Below are 23,979 nucleotides of genomic sequence, written 5' to 3'. Positions count from 1 at the left end.
ATTAAATAAAAAAAAAACAGAGCAATTAAATCAATGAAAGAACGATTTTGTAAGGGAAATTACTAGTAAACAATAAGTTACGTTGCCATAGTTTAACAATAATAAAATTCTATCGATCACTGTTCGATGCAGGATTAAATTAATGGGATAAGACCACGCAATAAAAGGACAAGCTGCGGCTCCCGGAGGGTTTTGAATGGTAAACTGACTCCTATTTAGATGTTAGACACGTGAGAAAATCCGTAGGAGATTTACTATCGGATAATTTGATATTTGTAAATTATTATAGGAGACCCTTTCCACATTAGATAAGAATTTTTACACTTGATCAAATGAGATTTTACAAAAGTGGTAAGTTTTATAGTTTCTAGTTCTTAATTCTTATTCCTTTATTAAAATTCGGTAAAATTAAAGAAGATTCCGTGTAGAATAGCAGTTCGGTGGAAATTAATCTCTAAAGTTTTTATTAATTATTTAGCTAATATATCTTTGTGACATGTTGTCCTCTGCATAGTTCATCAAGTACAGGAACTCATTATGTAATTCTCAAAAGGTAATGACCTTCTATTCCTCCGCGTTGACTGCGTACCTTCTTCACATAAGTGTTAAAATTTTTTTGAAGCACCCTGTATTAAACGAACTAAATGCTATATAATATATTTATCATATAAATTGAGAAAACATGTATAGAAACCGTTTCGTGTAGTCCATATAAGGTATGAATTTCTCTTCTATTGTCTAAATGTGGAATATTTTTGGGTTTTTGATTACCAGTATCGCAGAACTCGGTCTTTAATGATGTAAAATATGCATTAATATTAAATTAATTGAGACTAAATTAGCGATAAAATCTATAAACAAGAACAATTATGAAGTATTTTACGTAATTTCTTCTATTCTATATCTATCCTGACTTCCGAAAGCATCGATTCCATTAATTGTTTAAATCTGTAAAAATCTCTTAATGTAATTGTATGACTTTTTACAACATAAAGGTTATTTACACTCTCTACACACATTTTAATTGCATACTTTAATCATTTTAAACAACTTATTTATGGATCGCGCGAGCAGTGTCGTCGTGTAAGAGCGTTAACAACGAAAACACTTCTACTGATAAACACTTCCTCTCACCCTGTTAAAGTGAACTGTCCCTTATCAAGTAACTACTGTTAGTTACTGGACTTTCAACCTTTACTTTTAATTTTTCCATGACAGGTTAGTCCATTTATTTTCCTTTTAGTGCGTGTTTCATTGGCTCAATTGGCAACGTATTTTACTGCCTGTCGAACCTCGTTACAATCGATCTATCCGGTGTTTTGTTTTTATAAAATTTTGAATTTTTTTTGCCGGAAAAGTTACGCAACTATTTGCTGATCTTTTTTAAAATTGTTTATTTATATTATACCATTGTCAAAANGAAAGTAAATAGATAAACAGATTAGTAAATCTATAATCAATCATTTGTCTTCTTGCTACGACTCAAAATTGTTGTAAATGTTTTAATGGTTGTAATAATAAATATAGAAGATCGTGCACTTGAACTTTTCCTTTACTAATTGTTAACAGATAAAATATCTTTCCCAAATACTGTTTTCTTATTTCCATTTTAATCCCTTATCTTTTCTTTATAAAATTTTGAATTTTTTTTGCCGGAAAAGTTACGCAACTATTTGCTGATCTTTTTTAAAATTGTTTATTTATATTATACCATTGTCAAAACTCACGAAGCATATGTTTGACACGCTTTTATTTCCAGACATTTCGATTCGATTTTATTCATACAAATTGCGAAGTAATGTGTTTAAACTAAGCTTCTAAACAAACAATACAGTCTCACGTTAGCAATAACGCGTTAAATCACACAACTGTTATAAATAAATCACACTTCTACGTTAAATCTGTATTGCTTGTGAGTACAGTATGTAAGTATCCCCGGCCCAAACAAATGAAATTTATCAGTGTTCCAAACAATAGCATTTCTCTTCCTCTTCATCCTCCTCGCCACCTTCCACGTAAGCCATCGACTGTCCAAAGTTACAGGTAAAATGAGAAAAAGAATTTACATTTGTTTCATCTATTCGAGTTTATTTTTGTGTGTTTTATGCACGCTAGGCTCGTAAATTCCTTTTAAATTCTTGCTAAAATGCTTTATTAAGTACATTTTAGAGGGGTGTGGATTAGATTGGATTATTCGTATAGGTTACAGCACGTAATATGCGACCTCTTAGCTAATTCAATGAAATCGATCGGTTTCGATCAATCACTAAAACAACTTTAGCGATCGATAATAGCTGGTATTTACTTCTTGATAACATTTATCGATGTATATACGATTAAATTATGACACAGAGTAACACTGTACTTATGGGTAACAAATTCTTATGGTTGCTCAGTAACGTGAGGGAGTTAGGGGGTCAGCTGTATTGTTTGGTGTCTTGGGACGATCCGCTTACAAGTTTATTGATAATAGCGAATAAGACGATACGTTACTCATTGCTTAATTATTAAATGAATAATGTTGACTCATTAAATCCTTCACACGAGACTGTAAGAGCAAAGGGGACGAATGAAAAGTAAACGACAAAAATTGGTATTGTCATTTGTTAGGATTTCTCTTTCGTGTTTATATGCAATTACATTAAATCGGCGGATGTTCTATAGTATAAAATCGATTTTATAGTAGTTATATAAATAATCTCTTGCATAGGTAGAAGCTACGTTTAAACAGTTGAGTAAGCGTAGAGATACTGAAAAAGCAGGCGGAAAAGTAAGCTTAAAGTAGATTTAAATCTTCTAATTAATCAAATAATTGATATAATTTCGATAAATAATAAAGTACCATTGTTTTCGTGTTCGATTTAACAGTTAATTTCAATTAATTTTTAAGGAATTTTTGATCAAAGACCCGTGTGGTGCTCTGAGATTAAAATTACATACGCCAATCTCTAAGCATTCGAGTACACAATTTTAATCTGTCGACACGTGTTCTTGATCAAAAATATGCACTTTAACCATAGAAAAGTGCATATTCAAAACGTCTGTTGTACATAAAAAATGCCTTTATGTTGTAAAAGGTTATAAAATTTTATTATTCTTTTATATTTAGGTGAACACAACACGTAATAATGGATTCAGCAGCAATAACAAAACAGGAAGCTTTAGGTAATATATAGTTTATTTTCTTCCTATTTTGAATACTCTAAGGGTCTTTCTCATAGTTTATAATTGAGCAACTCTTTTGGCAGTCGTCTGTTTACGTAATAATTAATAAATATTTCTCAGAGATTCCGGAGAAGTCAAAAACCGATTCTTCTGGGCCAGATTCTGAGATAGAAGACAATGCACCAGCGATAGAGACATTCGATTTTGTATACCTGACAAACGAAGAAACCATCAATTATCTTAATCAACACGGAAGATTGGCTTTTGTCATTAGAGGCCCACCCGGTTCGGGTAAGAAAACACTTACGGATGTGATCACGAATAAATATCCTAGTGCTAAAGTGTGTTCGGCAGATTCTTACTTTGATACTGACGAATCATCCGATACTACACCATCTTCTTCCTGTAATCGAACCCAGATGAAGTTAAGAAAATCTCACGAATGGTGCGAAAAGAGGTAAAACACTTCAGCAATTTTGTCAAGGATTTAATGTCTTTGAAATAATTTGGATGATTTTAATTACAGGTTAGAAGAATACTGTGGTGAAAACACCTCAATTCTTGTCATAAAAAATTCCCATTTTCGTAAATGGGAGTTGGAGCCTTATATGGATATATTAAGAAGACATCATTATACTGTAATTTTAGTGGAAACACCAAGAAAATGTAAACTCGTTGCAAAGGTTTGTGTATTTACATATACAGTACACCAGATTAAAATTTATTTAATAATTCATTTTATATATTCATAAACCAAGATTTTTTTTATTTGGTGGGATCGAGCGAGCCTTGATCCATCTTAATTTTTGATTAAGTTATGACGAATGCCACCGGTGAAAACTTTGGTATGGGGCCCAATGTTAGAGGGGACTTCTTTTGCACTTTAGCGGGCCCCTGCTGCCTTTTTATACAACTGAAATACGTAGTATTAATAAATACCAGGAATACAAAGCATACAAAGTTTTAAAACGAATCTTTTTTTCGAAGGATCTTCAGCGAGCAAATTCGAGAAAATTGCGGGAGAAATATTACAAAGACAGATCATTAGGATGGGAAGAAGTGGTACCTTGGTTCACCGGATGGTTTTTAAGTCCCTCCGACGGTCATTGGATTTTTAAGAAAGCTCAAGACATACTTTCTATTCTTTTCAACGACGAAGATATAAAGAAGTTATACGAAGACATTGGTACATTATGAGTAAATGTGAAAAAAAATGTATTTTTATGCTGCTATTCTATAAGAATTTATATTTTTAGATGGAATGAAAGAGAAATTCTGTCAAGAAAGCGTGATATTCTGTATGTCAACATTTTGCTGCGCTGGAATAACAGATGAGGGTAGAGCCGCTTATCTTGTTGATAAAGTAAGTTAAAAATTTGGTAAAGGGCGGAACGTTTTTTTAGAAATATAATTTAATATTTCAAATAAATTTTACGTTTTACACAGGTTTTACTGTACATTATATATTAATAATGGATCTAAGTAGAAGTATAGGCTCTATCAGCTGTGTATAGAGTCAATATAAGCTCTGTATATAGAATTGTTTACATATAAACTGGTTCATTTTAAGAAGGGATATGTGATTTAAGTATAACACCAGTTTCTTAAGTAATTTACTCAGCTTATATTCCTTTTAGGTGCAAGAAATCTGTGGTAAAATGTTCGAATTGCACGTTACAAAATTCATTGTGCATAAGGACACGTTGATGGCAGCTGTTCAATTAACAGAAGAACAACACGAGATCATCCTTTATAAAGATAACATCGATTCGCTTCCTTGTAAAACTAAACAGAAAAAACCCTTGGAAGAAGCCATGAGAAACATGAAAATTCGAGAGTACTACACAACACGTAACGATAATGTCTGTCGCGTGGACGAAGAGAGTTCAAAGTTCACTTTCGAAATTGCTGACAGACCGAAACTCGAACAGGACAAGATCAATTATGCTTTAATGTTGTTAGGGCGTGCAAACGACGATCGGTCATCAAAGATGTTTTCTGTGTTGACAGATCCTGTCGAGTTAGAGTTCATCATGGCCCTATTGACTCGCGTTCAAGTGAAGAAGCAGAAGGTAGGAAAAATAAAGATGTACAGAGAACAAAGTACAGTAATTATAGAAGTCAAAGATTGTTTTAAATGCAAAAGTATTTTTACGGGTTTATATTGAATTCTTGTAGCAATTTCGTTCCAATCGGAATTTGAATACGTGGCGCAGTAAACACCCAGTACTGTACATGTTTGGAAAATAAATTATTATATGCATACTAATCATTGTGAATGATGATAATACGCAACAGAACGTTCGTTAATTAACGTTTGTGCGGGTGTTTCGATCAGTATTAACACGGTATAATCGTGCAGTGCATCATCTTCAGATTGAAAAGCACGTGGGTGTTAATTCTGAATATGAACTACTCTGGTCCTGTATATACCGGATTAACGAACTTCCATATCTTATTTCTTATTATTAACGAACGTTACTGACGTTTCTTCAACACGGAAAAAGTACTGAACCCGTCCGAAACGTAAATACAACCGACATTCGATCAGTAGCATTAGTTCAAGATGTATAAGTGAGTTGCATTTAAATATTTTAAGGTCAAGGTCCTTTTAATATAATTTTTATGAAAGGATAAACTAGGAAAATACTTATTTATGACAAAAAAATAAAAATGTTTTATTAATTTAAAGGACTTCTATAAATAAAACTTAAATAAGTGAAGGACATCTCGATAAATTGTAATTTTTTTTTAATATTTGCATTAAAATAATATATATTTTTTAATGATAGTTGAATTTAGGTCAATGACTTCTTAGATTAAATAATGATAAAATAATAAAACTTAATTATATTAAAAATTAAAAAAATATTCCATTATATATATTCATTTTTAGTTTTGGCTGTCCACCCATGGACACTAAGAAGGCAAAGAATTATCAGATTAATAAGAAGCGGTTCTTCGGTTTTACAGGATAGTTTTTAGAGTCACGAATGTTTAATAAATCTAATACTATTTAGGACAAAGATGAAAGAAATTATCATAGTTTTGTGTGCATAATCCGCGGGTTACCTGTGTTTTAAAAGTCAATTCGACGACAGGTGTAGGCTATGCGTTCTATCAATTATGCGGATTATATGCAAAATACAAATAAAACTCACTGTCAGTAAAAATAATAAGTTAAAAAGCAAGCTGCTGTATGCTTCTACATGCACTTCAGTTATGCACGTTGTTTACGTACCATTTCAATTGGTCTGAAGATGATAAAGAGCACGACTACACTGTGTTAAGATTGATTGAAACACTGTGTTATTGTATAACAACAACATTCACAGTTTATCATCACTACTAATCTGAGAGGGTTTATCCACTTCGTAGCTCCCTTAGGAACGATCTGTCAAGGGAATACCTTCCGGAAAGACTTTCTATGGGGAAAGTACTGAACCCGTCCGTAATCAACGTTCAACTCGGTCACGGTTTTTCTAGAACAGAGACGAGATAATACACGTCCACACTTTAGCAAGTGGGCAGTTGTAATCCTTTTCTTTACGTAGAAATTCTAAGAAAAATTCCAGCGAGTCAATGCAACCCCACCCAATCAGTACAGGGTTGTGTCTGTAACACGCTTTCATTCATTGAGCATTACAATAATGGTTAAATACAAAATAGGAACTTTCATATAATAAAATTATACGTGTCTAATATTCTATTATTTAAAAACATTAAGAAATAGGTTAACAATTTGAAAACTTTCTTAACAATTGGATAAATCTGTGACTTGTTTTTATAACATTAACCTCTTGCGGGGCCTTCTTCAAAAGTATTTTGTAGCCCCAAGAATTTACCTTTACCTCTGCGAGAGCCTCTACTGGACCCTTACGCACCTGTAAATAAATAGGTCCCTGCTCATAAGTGATGTCCACACTGGAAGGGAGGGATGGGGGTTACGATTTTTAGTCAACTTAAACTATTTTCGGGTCCAATATCTTTGTGAGAATTGCACGTAACAAAATATATTAAATATACAGTAAGTTGAAGAGTTCAAAGTTTACTTTCGAAACCTCTAACACACCGGAATATGGTTTAATGTTTTGGGACACAAAGATCACGCTTCAATGCTTTTCGCAGAGTTGACAGATCCTGTAGAGTTAAGGTATATAATTGTAAAAAGATACAGCTCATACTCTAATTTTTTACTGTTATTTAGTATGTAGTAAATATTAAAGCAGAAGTAATGTAAAGACATTGTTAGTTCGAACAAAATATGTTTTCTGTAGTAAAATCTAAACCCCCAACGTACCTATGTCCTGTAATAAATTTTAAAGAAATGCTTCCCGGATGTGTTGTTACGTGACTCTATCCGGAATCTAATATAGACTTCGGGTTTATTGCTTAAAATACCATAAAGATTGCTGTTTACCTCAAATTTATAATGCTATAAAGTAAAACTTCAAGATTTTATTTGCTTTTTAAGTGTTTTTAACTTCATCAGGTGATACATTGACGACTTGCTATAACGTTACATAAAAAGTAAGGTAAAGAAATATGCTATCGTCAGTAGTAAGGTAAATTGTTTCCGTTTATAACACATTATAAAATTTATCAACTGGAAACAAACTTGTTAAAAGAGAAGCGAAATGATTTAAATAATTAATTAAATCGGCATTAAAATTAATAAATAAATTACAATTAATTCAATTTTATCACGCTTTATTCAACGAATTAAACGGTTAAATAAATTACAATTAAACGACTAATCAATTTCTCTTAACAATTCAAAAGAGAAAAAGCGACACCTTTGTTTAATTGTAATTAAAAAGAAATTGATTAGTTTTAATTGTGATTATTTAATAATTTAATCAGTTTCTTTCTGAGTTTTTTTTTAACTGTTAAATAAATTACAATTAAAAAGATAATCGATTTCGTATTTTTGTTATAGAAATAGATTACTTTTTAAAATTGTATTTTATTTCTTTTTTTAAGTATAATTTATGTAAAACAAAAATTTTAATTTTAATTAAGGATAATAATTACAAATTATCAAATCATTAATTACCTTAAACCGATCTAGCAGAAAGTAAAATACAGTTTTAAATATATTTAGGAAAGTATTAAAGGATCTAAAAATAATCTTAAACTTATTCACTGACGTAAAACAATTGATAAAAATCTGCATAGTTACAGAAAGAAAAGAAAGAACAACAATAGCAAAAGCCACATTTACATAATTATTCAAAAGAGGGGGTGAGGACATCGCGTGTAAGTTACGTCATCCCTTAACGTTTCGCTCGAATATTTCACGAAACAAATGATTTTAAAAAAGTTAAGAAACGTGGCAAATGTCACAATCTTTTCTTGAAAAAATGGTGAAAACAATAATAATAATAACAATAAAAAAAGGGACAATTTTATTAAATAACAAGTGAAACTATTGTTGTAGATTCTTTTACGTCATTCGCGTCATTGACCTATGCATCTACCACAGAAAATTTGAGGATTTTTTAAGGAAAAAAAAGGGGTCTATTATCTTGTTATAGACAATGATATTAAACGTGATGCAAAGATGTAAATCCCTGTTAAATTATAGAACGTGAAAGATATAAATTTAAAATGACGAAACTGGTTAAAAAATGTACACGCATTTTTACGTAAAATTTATATTTTTAGATAATTTTTTAATATATTTTAAATCAGGAATTAAAATTAATTTTACTCGCTTATGTTCTACTATTTAATTGCCATTTAATTCTAAAACTTTCAATTAGTTTCAGCATTATTATAATGACGATGAAACTAATTTAAAATTTTTGAATTAAATGGCAATTATTAATAAATAAATTACAATTAATTCAATTTTATCACGCTTTATTCAACGAATTAAACGGTTAAATAAATTACAATTAAACGACTAATCAATTTCTCTTAACAATTCAAAAGAGAAAAAGCGACACCTTTGTTTAATTGTAATTAAAAAGAAATTGATTAGTTTTAATTGTGATGTATTTAATAATTTAATCAGTTTCTTTCTGAGTTTTTTTTTAACTGTTAAATAAATTACAATTGAAAAGGTAATCGATTTCGTATTTTTGTTATAGAAATAGATTACTTTTTAAAATTGTATTTTATTTCTTTTTTTAAGTATAATTTATGTAAAACAANTCAATTTAATCGATTTCTCTCGAGATTTTTTAACTGTTTAAATTGATTACAATTAAGTAAACTAAACAGTTAAAAAATCTCGAGAGAAATCGATTAGTTTACTTAATTGTAATCAATTTAAACAAGTTGACCTTGAGAAGAAATTGATTACGTGTTTTAATTGTAATTAATTTACAATTATTTATTAAAAAAGCCTAGAAAGTAACCGATTACGTTTTTAATTGTAATTAAAACAAATAATTAGAATACAGAAATTGATTATTAAAACACAATTTTTCGAAACAATTAAAATAAATAACACTTGGAATTAAATTAAATCAATTTAAATGCGTTTTAAAAAATCTTTCTCGGATAACTTAATGAAAATAAATTTTTAGATAAAATTAATAAATAGAAAACATCTTTAATTGGAAATTAATGACGTATCAAATAAATAATTAATTATTAAAAAATAAAATATTAAAAGACTATAAAGATAATAATTTTATTAAAATTTATTTGTAAACATTTTAATGGGAATATTTTAAATTTTTATTTAATTTTAGGAAGAAAATAAAGATTTAGAATTTGTAAATAATATATTTTTATAGAATGGAAGTTTCCTGTGGTTTTTCCATTACGAATGTCCTCATTTAAATGTACAGTAGTTTGTCGACTCCTGTACACGAATACTTCCAAAAATTGAGTTTAAAAAATATAAAATAAAATTTTAAATTATTTAATATTTCATCTTTTATTCATTATTGATATATTTTCTATACAATTTCGGGCTTGAATATTTATTTATTTAATTATAAAGTATATAAACATACGATTAATTAATTTTATCACGCTACTTCTTCAACGTTTATACGAGAATAAAAGTAAGAAAAGAAAAGGAAGACAGACAACCAGACGTACTTCATTACTTACTTAAAAAAATGTAAATAATATGAAGGAAAAGATGACAATTTTCGATTACATTTATCCTTATTTACTATTGTTTCTTTTGTTATAAACGATCTAAATTTTATTATAACGAATCACTCAAAAATTGGATAGATTTACTATCAAAATATAGAATTATAGGAAAATATTTTATGTAAGGAAGTGCCTTATAGGAGGAATTTCGTGTTTTTCTTTATATTTGATACCTTAAATATGTTTTATTTTGCATGAAATGTTTTTCTGTTAATCTAATATTAATGTATACATTTTCTTTAACATTAAAATAAATTAATATATATTTTTTTAATTTCTAATAAGACAAAATGATAAAAACTTATAAACTTTTTTGAAACTAATAAAAACAAACTAGACTTTTTCATTAAAACCACCTTATCACTTTAACCTTTTAGTACAAATAAAATGGAAGTAGATAAACCTAATTTAATTTTTTTAATTATCAAATCACAAAGCTTTTAAGAAAACAGCTTTTGGGGAACCCCCTGAGNTCTGTTTTTTTTTTTTGCTTCACTGCTATGCAAATGTCATTTTTTGACTGATTGCCATACTTTTCCTGTTATATAATATATAACAGCAGGAAAAGTAAAAAAAATATATATATATATATATATATATGTATATATATTTATACTTTATAGTACTTTATAACTGTAAACGACAATCCACAAACTCAATTTTTGATTAAAGCCAGATGATCTGCCAAATTATCGGGTTATATAAGGCAAAGTTAATTACTTTATAACAGTACTGTATATAGTTACTTGCGAATGTAGACTTCACTTAACATATAAAATCGGTTTAAGGGTCCTTAAAGGGATCCTAGGAGCTAAATAAAGTTTTGATATCATTCCTGAAAATTGAAAAGGCTTCAGAAGAATATTTTAGATCCCTTTTTGACGTATTTTTCGAAGATACACCCAATATTTCAGTGTTATTTTAAGCTACTCTGGCTATTTATGGTGTTGAAAAGTTATTTAGAGATTAGACATTGTTTTTCTTGATAAATCAGTGCCTTAATTTGAACAATTAATAATTATATAAAAGGACAATTAAGTCGTCTGGTATTGCAACACTTTAATTGGGTTCTATCCCGTTAGCCTATATCAGGGACAACGTTACATTATCCTAAATAGTGGGCCTATATGTTTTCGATTATTTTTATATTATAACAAATTTAAATATCGATATATTAGGCATTTTAAATGTCTATAAACCTAATTTAATTTTTTTTTTAATTTTATTTTAATCATTCGATTTATTTAGGACGTATTGTGTTATGGTTGTTAATTAGAACGAGCTAATTCGAGTCGAATGTGGGAAAGTAGTTAAATTATATAAGCAAACACGTATTTAAATATTAAAATTTAAAATATTACGCAATTTCAATAGCCTGTTATTAATAAAAAGGCCGATGAAAGTATAGATAAGAGAGAGAATGTAACAAGTGGAATATAGAAGAACGGTTTTTAATTAAGAAAATATAAATTATCCCTTATATAACTGATATTTTATGATTTAACAAGCTTAATTATACGCCCAGATGATTCCCTTTCTTAAAAGGTAATTTTACATTAAGCATTACTTACATAATTTTAAAAATATCGCCTAATTAATCTTGCTGATCAATGCTATCAAATAGTAAATAGAAATAATTGTACATTTTTATATAAATTTAATTATTTTATTTTATTATTGTTAATTGCTAAATTTTTGTTTGTTTTATTTTAAAAAATTCGTCAATTTCTACACGTGTTTTCTTCATTTTTTTTAATGTCAATTTCAATTTATTTTCTTAAATTAATCCGTTTTAACTGTTTAAATAAATTACTTTTCAAATCAATTTCAAACTTTAATTACAATTAAGATTTTTAATTCGAATTAAATTCTGAAATAAACATTTTAACTTTAATATGATTTTTTTTAAAGATTAAATTTGATGTTAATAAAATTTATAATTAAAAATTATGAAATAAATATTTATAAATTATTTATTTAATTGTAATTAAATCATTAGTTAACAAATTTATCAAACTACATTAATTTTACTAAACGAATTTATTCGAGGCTTTCAAAATATGCTTCAATTAGAAAACTAAATGTAATTTTTTTTTAAGTCGAATGAGGCAAATTAGCCAATTTTTAATTGTATTTAAGCTCTAAATCATGTTAAAGATTTGTAAGAATTAAAAGGGACAGAATGACCCATATATCCTTTTGTTATATATTTCGTTGCTTAACGTAAAAGGCGCAATTGCAAAATTTAATGTAATTTTCCAACTTTTAAAAGTGTTTTTTCTTTTTTAAAGTAGTAAACATTTTGTAAAAACCATCTCAATGGGCCTCTTATATCACTAGCGGCTAGAGAAAACCAATTTCTTACGCCCGTGGCTACAACCCAAATGCAATGACCCTAAATTGTGGTCGTTCTAAATCCCTACTGAACACGATGCCCATTAAAAATCGAAAGCGGGATTCAAATTTAGGGTATTGATAAAAAGTAAACTTACGAAACTTTTATTTATTTCGTTTAATTGAAGTTTTGTACGTTTACACAGCAAAATATCGATACTAAATCCGCGAAATTAACAAAATTTCCGCTAAAATATGTATCAAAATATTAAGAATTCGTGTTTAAAAGTAGCAGGGATTAATGACAAATGAGAAATACTGTGTTTAGAAGTAAGAGGGGGTGAATTAATTGTAAATTTTCTACATAATTAGAATTTAGAGCAGTTAAAAATTACATAACAAAAAGAAATTTTTAAAAAATACAGATAGGAAAAGTCATGGTAGGGCTTCAATTATAATTAAATTATCCTTGACCATCTATATATCCTTCAGCTTCTATACATTAATTGAAAGATTGCATGCATACAAATTATTTCGTTGTGGAGTTCGGAGCACCTAAACTAGTTTGATCTTTGTACTGACATCATATTAGGGCAAACGATGTTTCGTAACCGTTTGTCCTGGTAAATAAAGAAGGAAAAATTATTTTAAAAAAGTAATGTAAGAAAGTTCCAGTAAGCAGTGTATCATTTAAAATGAAATTATTAGTAAACTGATGCATTTTTCCTCAAATTTTCACAAGAATTTTCCTCTCAACCATGAAGTATATTATGTAAACTCACTTTTTTTTTCTGTAAAACTATATTGAGAATGGAAACAAACTTTCCCTCATAGATCCATGAGGAATCTAATTATAAAGGAATTTGATTAATTCTATGCCTTATTGTTCAAGTATCAGTAAAATTCGTCTGAAAATTAGAGGCCCTAAAGTCCCCGCGACCTAAATAGAATTAAGAAGGGAATGAACATAGAGGGAACTCCCCTTTATGTTAAATCTTTCAAAATTAACTCAGTTTAAATGATTTATCGCAACAAAGAGTGAAAAAATTAGACAAAAATCACAAAAAATCTCAATTTAAATCGCTCAAATTATTACGAAAGGGACAATACTTTATCATTTTAAATCTAAAAAAAAAAAAGACAGACAAAGGGATTATTAAATGCAAATTTCTCACATAAGTATTGTTTAAATATTTTGTAATTTACCTCAACAAAATGCCGCAGATAATTTTTATAAATATATATATATTTTTAAAAGAAACCTTCCTTTTATAATTAAAAAAACAATTTTAGAACTTCTTACAAAATTCTCTTCTCGTATCACTGGTGTAACAACTCTTCAAATTGTTACCTTTACAAAAGTGATGTCACGTGTATCCAGGTAAAAAATTGATTCAGGGGTGATCATTGGGGGGACGACGAGTATAGACCTTCTTAATTACGACTCGGAAGCTTCGGGTGAGTGAATTAGCCTGTTTTTTTTTATATTTAACTGACCTTAGTGGTAGGAAATATCAGTTTCCCGTCAACCAGTGGCTGTCGATGACCGAAAATCATATATATATAGTAGGCGGAGCTTTGCTTAAGTAGTTTACTTTTGCCATATAAGAGAAGTGTTGCCAAAGTATCGAAAGGATTGCGCCACGCCATGGCACGAACAGAGGTGAGTACACTAGTTTTACGTCTCGAATAGACACGTGATTAGGATTCCTTAAGTTTAGTACGTGAGAAATTTATATTTTATTTAAAATTTTTTATTTATTTTCTATGCAAGGAGCTAAAGATTAATGCTTAGAAATACTACTCAAACACTTAGTATTTTTACGTATGGTATGCCTCTATTTATCGCTTCTCTTCATCATTATAGTTAATTTTATAGGCAAATTTTTATAAATTTGGACTCAATTTCACTATTACATAAGAAAACTTTCTCTTAAATCCCCATAAATGGGAAATTTTTACATTTCATCTACAGAAACGTGTTTTTTTGAGGTTCAGTCGAAAAGTTTAGGTTGTGTGGTATAATGAATTCTAAGTTAAAACTTGTCTTTCAGGAAAGTTGTAACTTACCCTTCTTTAAATATATATAAAAAAGAGCAAACAATAGCTTGTGGAGCGTACAAACAGTTAGAATGACCTAACAAAAATATGTCGTATTCCATATAACGATTTTTGGCTTGTGGTGGACACACCTATTTTTGATTGTTGCGCGAGTCTTTTTTTTCTTCTTATTATTAATTTGATCTTTTAACAAATTCGGGCCAATTATTACGAGAATAAACGAATTTCAGGGTCCGAAACTGAGAAATCTTATTGTGTTTCCACCTATTGTTTAGTATTCTTTTTTTCAAACTCTTTACCTGCACAGGGAGTAAGAGCCTTTTTTTTATACCTATTCTCTGTGTTGCTGTCAGCTCGGATTCGAACCCGGATCCCTTAATTTAACGTCTCGGCCTTCAAGAAAAGTAAGAATAGCGAGGTTGCGGCCGAAGTTTTCATGTGTAAAACGTGAACGTCGAACGTCGAGCGCCGTTAAGCGGCGCTCGACGTTCGACGTTCACGTTTACAGCGCCACTATTACAGCGCCATCTAACATTTGGTATTGAAAATACGTTTTAATAAGTTTATATTGTATTTTTATTTATAAAATTTGGAATAAGATTTTTGAACTCCGAACGGGGAATTTTTTTTCAAATTTACATTCCTAGTTCAAGCTATCTCGTCTACAATGTCCCAAATTTTAAACCATTAGGACTCGTGATCTATGTATTAAATTTCTCATTTTGATGTAATAGTTAAAGTAAAATTTGGAACAGCTTTCATTGGCTGAAAAAGTATTTTGGACATCAGTAGGTTGTAGCTGTAGGGTGGATGAGTCGTTACCTCGTTTCTTAGGTTAAAGTGTAATGAACCGAGGCCGCCTATGCACTGAATAGTTCTTGTTTTAGGTCACAGATGGCGGTATACAAGGATACAATTTTTCCCTGTTTAAGGAAATTTTAGGGAATTTTAAGTAAATCTTCTTCGTGCTGCATTGCAACACTGCGTAACTATTTTTTTTTTAAATATTACAAACGATTATGGATATTTCTAGAAATATCATTGCTTATTTCTAGTATGACACTTGTGAGAAGTCGTGTATTATATGTTTTCGATGCTGTATTAAATGTCTTATTGGCAACCCTAAAAAATTGCAACAAATAAAAGAAATTTCGGTAAATATGGATCTATTTAAAACTCTTCGCGCTAAGATGCCCATTTTTAATGCCCATTTTCAATAGGTTTTAGCATATATTAAGAGCGAGTCGGGAGGAGAAACGAGGCCAAACGCATGTAATTCAAACCATGCATAGAAATTTCTGATGATGCGATCCGGACTCGAACCAGGATTCCTCTTTAATTCATTGATTTGTATGTTATAGAAACGAAACAAATTCTTACCTCGAGTGACATTCAGTATTGGTTCGTTGTAAATTATTGTGTTGAATTTATTTCTATAAATTTCTTAACAAAAATGCATTATTAATGCCAAGAAAATGTTGCAAATCAACTCCGAAAGCTTTAATTTCTTCTCAATGACACAGTTGTTTAAGTGTTTCAACTAATTATTTGAGAAAAAGTTTGCTTTTTAACTACATAAAATTACTTTAATGGGTAGAAAAAGATAGGTTTTCGCGTGATAGAAAACTTTATAAGATGCTTTAAACTATGATCATACGATGCCCTTCTCTGTTTCTTAATTCACGTAGCTTCGAGTCTTTTCCAGATAGTTTGTAACCAGTTTTGCAACTTTTTCACTTTTATTTTTACTATTTGAATTAACTCTATAATATTTCCAACGCATTCCATTCCCTACGTCTTTAATTTATGTACATTTCATCAATAAATACTCCTGCAAGAAGCTCAAAGACTATAATTCTGTATACTCTTTAATACAGTGCATTGACACTAAATGCAACTGAATGCACTTTCCTTTTTTCCAGATTAAAAGGCCATTTAGTCAAATTGCATATAGTTTCTTCCTTTATCTATTCATTCAGAAAATAAATTACTAAATAGAAAAAAAATTGTATATATGTATATATATATATATACAAAAATTCCCAATATCCTGAAGGTCGTTCACGGTTATTCAAGTTTGACTTGTTAAAAAAGATAATCAAACAGGATTTTGACTATTGACAGCCCGTAAAGAGGTAAACAAACTTCTAAAAGATCTTTTTTACAGATAAAGATATAAAACACGCTTTTTTCTGAGTCAGGTATTCGAAAGTTTATATATTTTAACACCATATATCCGGTTGTTAAGGTTTTTATGGGATTCTTTCGGGTGTATTTTCGATACAGATGATTGTTTGAGATTATCAGAGCCGACTGAGTGGGCTGTAAGACCCCACACATTTGTGCAGGGCTTTGCACTTGCAAAGGCATCGTGCTTAGTAAATATTAACTTATTTATATTTGGCATCGAGCCTCGAATTATATGGATTGGTTTAATGAAGAAACATGGGCAATCTACTAAAGGAGAGATGCCTCTTTCGACGAGAAAACTGACACCTATTTAGGTGTTAGACACGTGTATAAATCCGGAAATCTCCACGTGGCTAGCTCGTTCGTGAGGCGCTGGTTTTATCCTCTCGGCCACTGGTGGGACCTAAATATATGGGGCTGGTATGGAATTGGTCTTTCGTTACGTTAGATATTAATTAAAACACTAAAATTTTTTATTAAATAATGCTATCTACACGTGCATTAAGAGCGTGCAATCCTTTAAGTGCCCACACTTTTCTTGTATGGGCACTTAAAGGATTACGAGAGAACAATGCATCCTCTAAGGTGTTTTTAAATTAATTTTATAAGTACGGAAATTCAATAACTTTTGTAATTTTTTATTATAAGTGATGCTGCTCAATACAGTATATATATATAAAGTTTTACACAATTATATTATTACATATTTACGTATCTTGCAGCAGCTTTATGCTATTCTGTACAATTAACACGTAGAGGCATTACAGACATATTACATAATGGTAGAATCAACTTTAATTCAATTTAATGATACTAAATACAGGAAAAATTCAGGTCAGATGCTAATTTTAAAATTTTTAATTTTAAAATTAAAATTTAGGTGTGGTACTTTAGATCCGTCTGTACTAGCATCGTCACTCAAAAAATATTTTAAAATTAACATATTATTCCTGTGGGGCATCTCTCCTATATGAAACTATCATTTCACAGTGTCTGATTCTGTTCAATTATATGTTTTCGTTCCTGTTAAACAAACACTAAACATAGCGTGACATTAGTTTTGTTATGCTTTTAAAGTGCTCGCTGGTGGGGTATGCCAACAATTTTGTCTCGTTCAGATGAATTGTCATGGGTAACAAAATAAGGTAAATTGTGCTCAAGAAGCCAAAGAAAATCAAGGTGAGGAAAGGAGGATTAGATGCTTATTAACACAGGAATTTACGAAAAAGTAAAGAAAAATGGCCAATTTAAGCTATTAAATGAGTCATAACAGCTTCTGTTCTCTTTATAATTAATTAAAATTAAATCCTCAAGCTTTATTATACAACTGAAAACGTTTACTTTTTATCCTTCTTACTAAGAAACCAGTTATGTCCCAGAAACCTAGCTAACATAAAAATCTTCGTCTAACTTGTAATAGGGGAAAATTCATTAAGTATTCCCCACCATCTTTCCTTGTTTAAAAAGCGATTTATGACGTCATTTATGAGTAAAGAGTGTAAAAGTATCAGAATATAAATTGTATAATTTAATTGGAATGAGTTCTAGAGAACTAACGATTCCACTTTCTCTATATTTCTTAGTAAAAAAGGGAATGCAATAAAGGATATCCCTAAGACGAATTACCTTATAGGTCACTAGGTTAGCGTGTCACTGTTTATTTAAACTGAATATTTACTTCAATCTGTCGAATTTATCACAGGGAGAATAAAAATGATTACAGATTATCACGAGTTTCTTCTCATCTTCCGGTTTTGTCTGTTAATTAAAGCGAAGTTTAATGTTTATTCTTTAATTAGCTGTCGATTTTTATGACCTAAATCATGACTGACTTATTATCGAATAACTAGAAGAGTGTCCTTTTTCATACTCTGCTTATCACGATTTAATATCAAGAGAACTTGATGACATATTCTTCTATAATAATAAAACTTTACGATTTATAATAAGCTAATACATAATTAATTATCCTACGAACTTCCTGTCAGAGGATAAATAATTATCCTTTAATTTGCCATTAAAAATTTCAAGAATTATCTTCACAGTACAGTGAAAGTTTAAAGGCACGATCACAGTTAAAAATTACCTTCGAAAGAAACATAAACTTAAAAAAATAATTACTTAAAATTGATTTAGATTATGCGAAATTAATTTGATGTAGGAAAAAAAATTAACTGTGTTAAAATTAATTACGTTTAAGTAACGTAAATATTAATTAATTTCGTAATGTTATTTTCATACCAAGAGAAATTTCGTCGATTTCGAAATGTTAATTTCACATTTTGAAATTGAACGAAAACAAAATTAAGAAATTAATTGATATTTACGCTTACAAAAAGAAATTGATAGTAATGATACTGATTTAATTATAATTAAACTTCAATAATGAAATAAACAACATTAAATATATTGTGCAATTGACAAAATTTCGTTCTACGACACGAAATGAATCATACGAAAGTAATTAACTTTTTTAGATTTACATTAATTTAATTAAAGATTAATTAATTTACATTTGCTTCAAATAATATAATAAAATAAATCTTTATTTTAGTTACTTTACATATAAAATGTAGACTAAGTAAACAACGTAATGAAATAAGTATTATATAATCATTAAAATTAATAAAATTTCCTTTAATTTATACTATTGTTAACGCGGTTATATTTACATTTATACAAAATTAAACTAATTTAATTAAATTCACGATGAAATTAACAATATTTAATCACGTGTGAAATCGATAAATTTCGGTTGATATGAAATTAACACAATGAAATTAATTAGAATTAACATTAAATGAAATTAACACAATGAAATTAATTAGAATTAACATTAAATGAAATTAACACAATGAAATTAATTAGAATTAACATTAAATGAAATTAACACAATGAAATTAATTAGAATTAACATTAAATGAAATTAACACAATGAAATTAATTAGAATTAACATTAAATGAAATTAACACAATGAAATTAATTAGAATTAACATTAAATGAAATTAACACAATGAAATTAATTAGAATTAACATTAAATGAAATTAACACAATGAAATTAATTAGAATTAACATTAAATGAAATTAACACAATGAAATTAATTAGAATTAACATTAAATGAAATTAACAAGAATTTAATTCGGTATAAACAATAATTGAGTTGAAATTAATTACATTTAAGCAGTAGATTAACTTTATCTTTAAATATGAATTAATTTTCAGTGGTTAATTTTAATTTAAATATTATTTTTTACGACATTACTGCAAGAAATTTCGTTGAAGTAGAGTTAATTTTTAGCAAAGATGCGTGTTAATACCTTAATGAACGGAACACAATTGTTATTTAGTATTATTTACAGCATTGCCTTTAGTTACATCGATGAAAAGTTCGATAAGAGGGTGTACATTTAGAATTTTTGTCAATTCCCTCGCGTGCAAATGGCATAAAGTAATTATAACTAGAGGAAATTATTACTTTTCGTTCGCATCTACGCAACTTTATTATCAAATAAGTGTTCGTTTGTGGTTATAAAAAAAAAAAAAAAAAAACGCCAAAAAATAGGGTCATTCACTTATATAAATTCATTTATAAGCGATATCTCTTATAGAACAATACGAATCCAATTATCGAGGGTAACGTGCAATTTATAGGAATTATAAGAAAGATAAATGATCTCCCTAGTAATGAGTCGAGATATCAAAGATATCATATTTGTATTTCACAGTATTCTGTAACAGCTTGGGTCTACGTAACTAAAAATAACCTGCCTTGACATTGTTAAATTTCCTCGTAATATCATTAGTTTATGATACTAGTAGGGGTTTTTACGGATTTATCAGTAAAATTACCTAAAATTTCGATGGATATCATTAAAAAGAACCGACTAATTGAGAAAATGAGAGGTTTACGGTAGGGAATTTAAATTTTTTTTTCGCTTTTAAACTCGCTCGTTTGTCGGAAAGTTCGTTGAATCAGCCTCAAGCAGAGAAAACATTGCTTAAAAAAGTACTACTAACCTCGATATCATCATAACTGGAGGGGATAGACTCGGTTTTCGGATTTGTTCGGTTACGCTCGTCCACCAATCATAGTAGAAGTGCAAGTTCCAATCCGGGGTCACCGTTCTACATAGAACAGTTCCTCGAGTTGAAGGAGAAAAGACGTTTCGTTTGGGATATACCATGCTGTGTAGAGATTGATTTTAAAAAGGTATCAAATGGAGGGTGGTAGAAGAAAGGTGTCCGGTGGACCAAGATGGGTAAGATGATATTTTAAATATATTTTGGTAGAAAATATCTTACTTTTTATCGTGTTTAATCGAGTTCACCGTCAGTGGTGTTCACATTCGATTTGATCATTGGTGAGGAAAGTGGGGGGTGACATTTGTTTTACATGTTTTGAAACCTGTATTTATGTGAATGCGTGTTTACTTTTCTGTATACAGACATAATTATCTGTAATTTCGATATAAAAATTGTCTTTAATCAAGGCTTTCATTACTGTCTGGTGGAGATTCGACTTTGACCCTTGGTGAGGAAAGTAGGTGATATTTAAGTTTAAATCAACGTAAATTTACTATTTAAACTAATCTTTAAGTAAATATATATCTAATTTTTACATAAAAGATAGAGAAAATTATGTTTATATCAATTATTTTCTATTAAAATTCAATGAGATTGGACTAGGATCTTTGACTACGAAAAAGGGTAAGAATTAAGTTCAAATCGATATAAATTTTCTTGTGAATCAATCAGATATAAATTAACTTCACTTTTATCGATTTTTATGCTTTATAATCAGTTAATTTGTAAGTAAAAATTAATACACTTATTATAAATTAATCAACTTTATTATCGACTTGATTTAAGAAATGGCCTAGGGTTTCGATTAAGTTAACAATTAAAATTCGCATTCATCTGAATTAATTTTATATTTTCGGCTCGAAGGGCAATTCAAATTAATTGACTTTCCATTCAAGGACTTAAGAATGACTGTTATTAATTCATTGAAAAGGCAACAGAGCGAATGATCTGTAAATAATCAGTTGCAGCAATATATTCTGGATGATTTAATTGTTACGAATTGTTCTGTAAAATTTTAAATTAAATCAATTGCACTCATTTAAAAAAAAGAAAAGGAACAATCGCTTCTACTTTTCTTTATGTAAAGAGAGAAATTTTTAAGAGCGTGTGCCTATAATAACTCAACACTCGACACAGTTTTTGGACGAATTTAACACTTCCTAACCGATTTATTTTCTATTAAAACTAGTTTTAGCCATTATAAATCAGTACTAATGTCGAATTAAACAAGTTTACTATGCATTTATACACTGATTTTACTCTAAAAGTTGCTTAGGTTAGCTAACTTCTACCGAAAAATTAACCTTTATAACAGGTCCGAATGGAATAACATTTAAAAATAAACTTAAATAATCTTAATTTAAATCGGAACAGCTCTGAAAATTTCTAAACTAAGTGACTGCTAAATAAAAAAATATTTATTTTTATCATAGCTCTTCTATCAAGTGATTTAGTTTCGAGTAATCCTGTTTGAATTCTAAAATTACCCCAGAGGAAAAATAAGCATTCTGCACGACAGAAAAAAATTTGTCATCGTAAAAAATGAATATTCTATACAATAGTTGTTGATTAAACACTACTCGTAAGCTTACTTCTATATATAGATCTTATAATGTGACTCACAAATAACAATTCGTAGCTCGGGGATATTTCTAGATAGGCAATTCTTCGTATATCACGCTTAACTAGCATTAAAAATAGGAAATTGTTGAAGGAAGTTTGAATTTTTTTTTCTTGATTATTCGCTGTCTGATCGACAATATTCTTACATGAATTCAAGATAATGGAGGAAGAAGTATCAATGTTCAAGACTGTTATCACGCGAGTTAATTGTCACATAGGAAATTAAGGAGGGGAAATAGATAAAAATCTTCAATATAAAGGAAATATTCGAGTGTTTTTGAAGTATATTCGATTTTTTTTAAACAATAGAACAATAAACGAGCACTTATTGTACGAAGAAATTTAACATTAATTCGTATACAAGAGCATCTTTCTTATCCTTCTGATGCTTCAGCGCTTTTCTTTACTGGAATTTCCCATTGAAAGAATTGAATTTTTGTGAAACTGAGATATACAAGATATATATCTTTATTATTAAACGATTCGTGTTATAGATCATTAATTGTGTGCCGAATATCTATCAATGGAGTTGTTTGTTCTTATTATAATAACATTTATTCGATATTAATGAAGGAAGAAATCGTGTGAAATGCTTTACGAGGATAGTTCTATGAGAAAATATGAACATATTGGATGACAATGTGTCTATTGTTTACATTATAATCAATTAACACGCATTCGATGCGAAAATATAAGGCCTTATTAATAGATATAACTAGGCATAGCCAAATTAAAATTCCTGAAACTATACCTAATTGTCTAGTTAAACATCAAAAGAACTAGGCATAGTATTATGTTTATTAAGCATAATCTTCTAAAACTATGTGTAATAAACGTAAGCATTATCGAGCTATATGTAGTGCTTCGTGTGTTATGCCTCGATTAAAACGTCTTTACAATGTGTTAAGATATAAACACAAGATTTTCATCACAATTTCAAAATATTTCATCAATTTGTTGAAATTCAAGAGAGAATTTCACGTGTTGTACTTGCATTTCTCTCTCTCGTGCGTAACTAAATATTTTCACTTTCCAGCTATTGTTCTCGAAATTTGCTCTATTTTCTTTTCGAGTTGTATACAGTACAGTCATTCGATTCATCGCTTCTAATTTAGCCCAATTATTGTTTATTTGTCCATTTAACTATCGAGTTTATACACTTAGGTGACCTCAGAGGTCATCTTTCAATAATTAAGGGATCATTAGAAACACGAAATATCACACGGGGTCAAGTTGAACGCTCCACGACCGAGGTCAAAATTATACCAATTTACAACGATCGATTGACATTTTCTCCTTTCCCCGAACACAAATTCGTTCATTGATAGGGTCAATGTCACTAGAGTCAATTGGGTTTGTTGTTCTTATTCATTTTTACATGTTCCACTTCATGTACTTGGG

General features: G+C 29.2%; 1 protein-coding gene across 1 annotated transcript; it reads left to right on the top strand.

Moving 5' to 3' along the window:
- The first annotated feature begins 686 nt into the window (after positions 1-686).
- Positions 687-5,415, top strand: LOC111615988. Its single transcript, XM_023357433.1, has 9 exons — positions 687-716; positions 2,711-2,770; positions 3,110-3,165; positions 3,286-3,622; positions 3,692-3,848; positions 4,153-4,351; positions 4,422-4,528; positions 4,803-5,237; positions 5,344-5,415. Exons 3-9 carry the CDS (start codon positions 3,129-3,131, stop codon positions 5,413-5,415), a joined length of 1,344 nt encoding a protein of 447 aa, XP_023213201.1. The 5' UTR covers positions 687-716; positions 2,711-2,770; positions 3,110-3,128.
- The last annotated feature ends 18,564 nt before the right edge of the window (positions 5,416-23,979 follow it).

Source organism: Centruroides sculpturatus, unplaced genomic scaffold, assembly GCF_000671375.1.
Source record: "Centruroides sculpturatus isolate CEXI.00-Female unplaced genomic scaffold, Cexi_2.0 scaffold55, whole genome shotgun sequence".
NCBI lineage: Eukaryota > Metazoa > Arthropoda > Arachnida > Scorpiones > Buthidae > Centruroides > Centruroides sculpturatus.
This window is presented reverse-complemented; position numbering and strand designations above follow the sequence as displayed.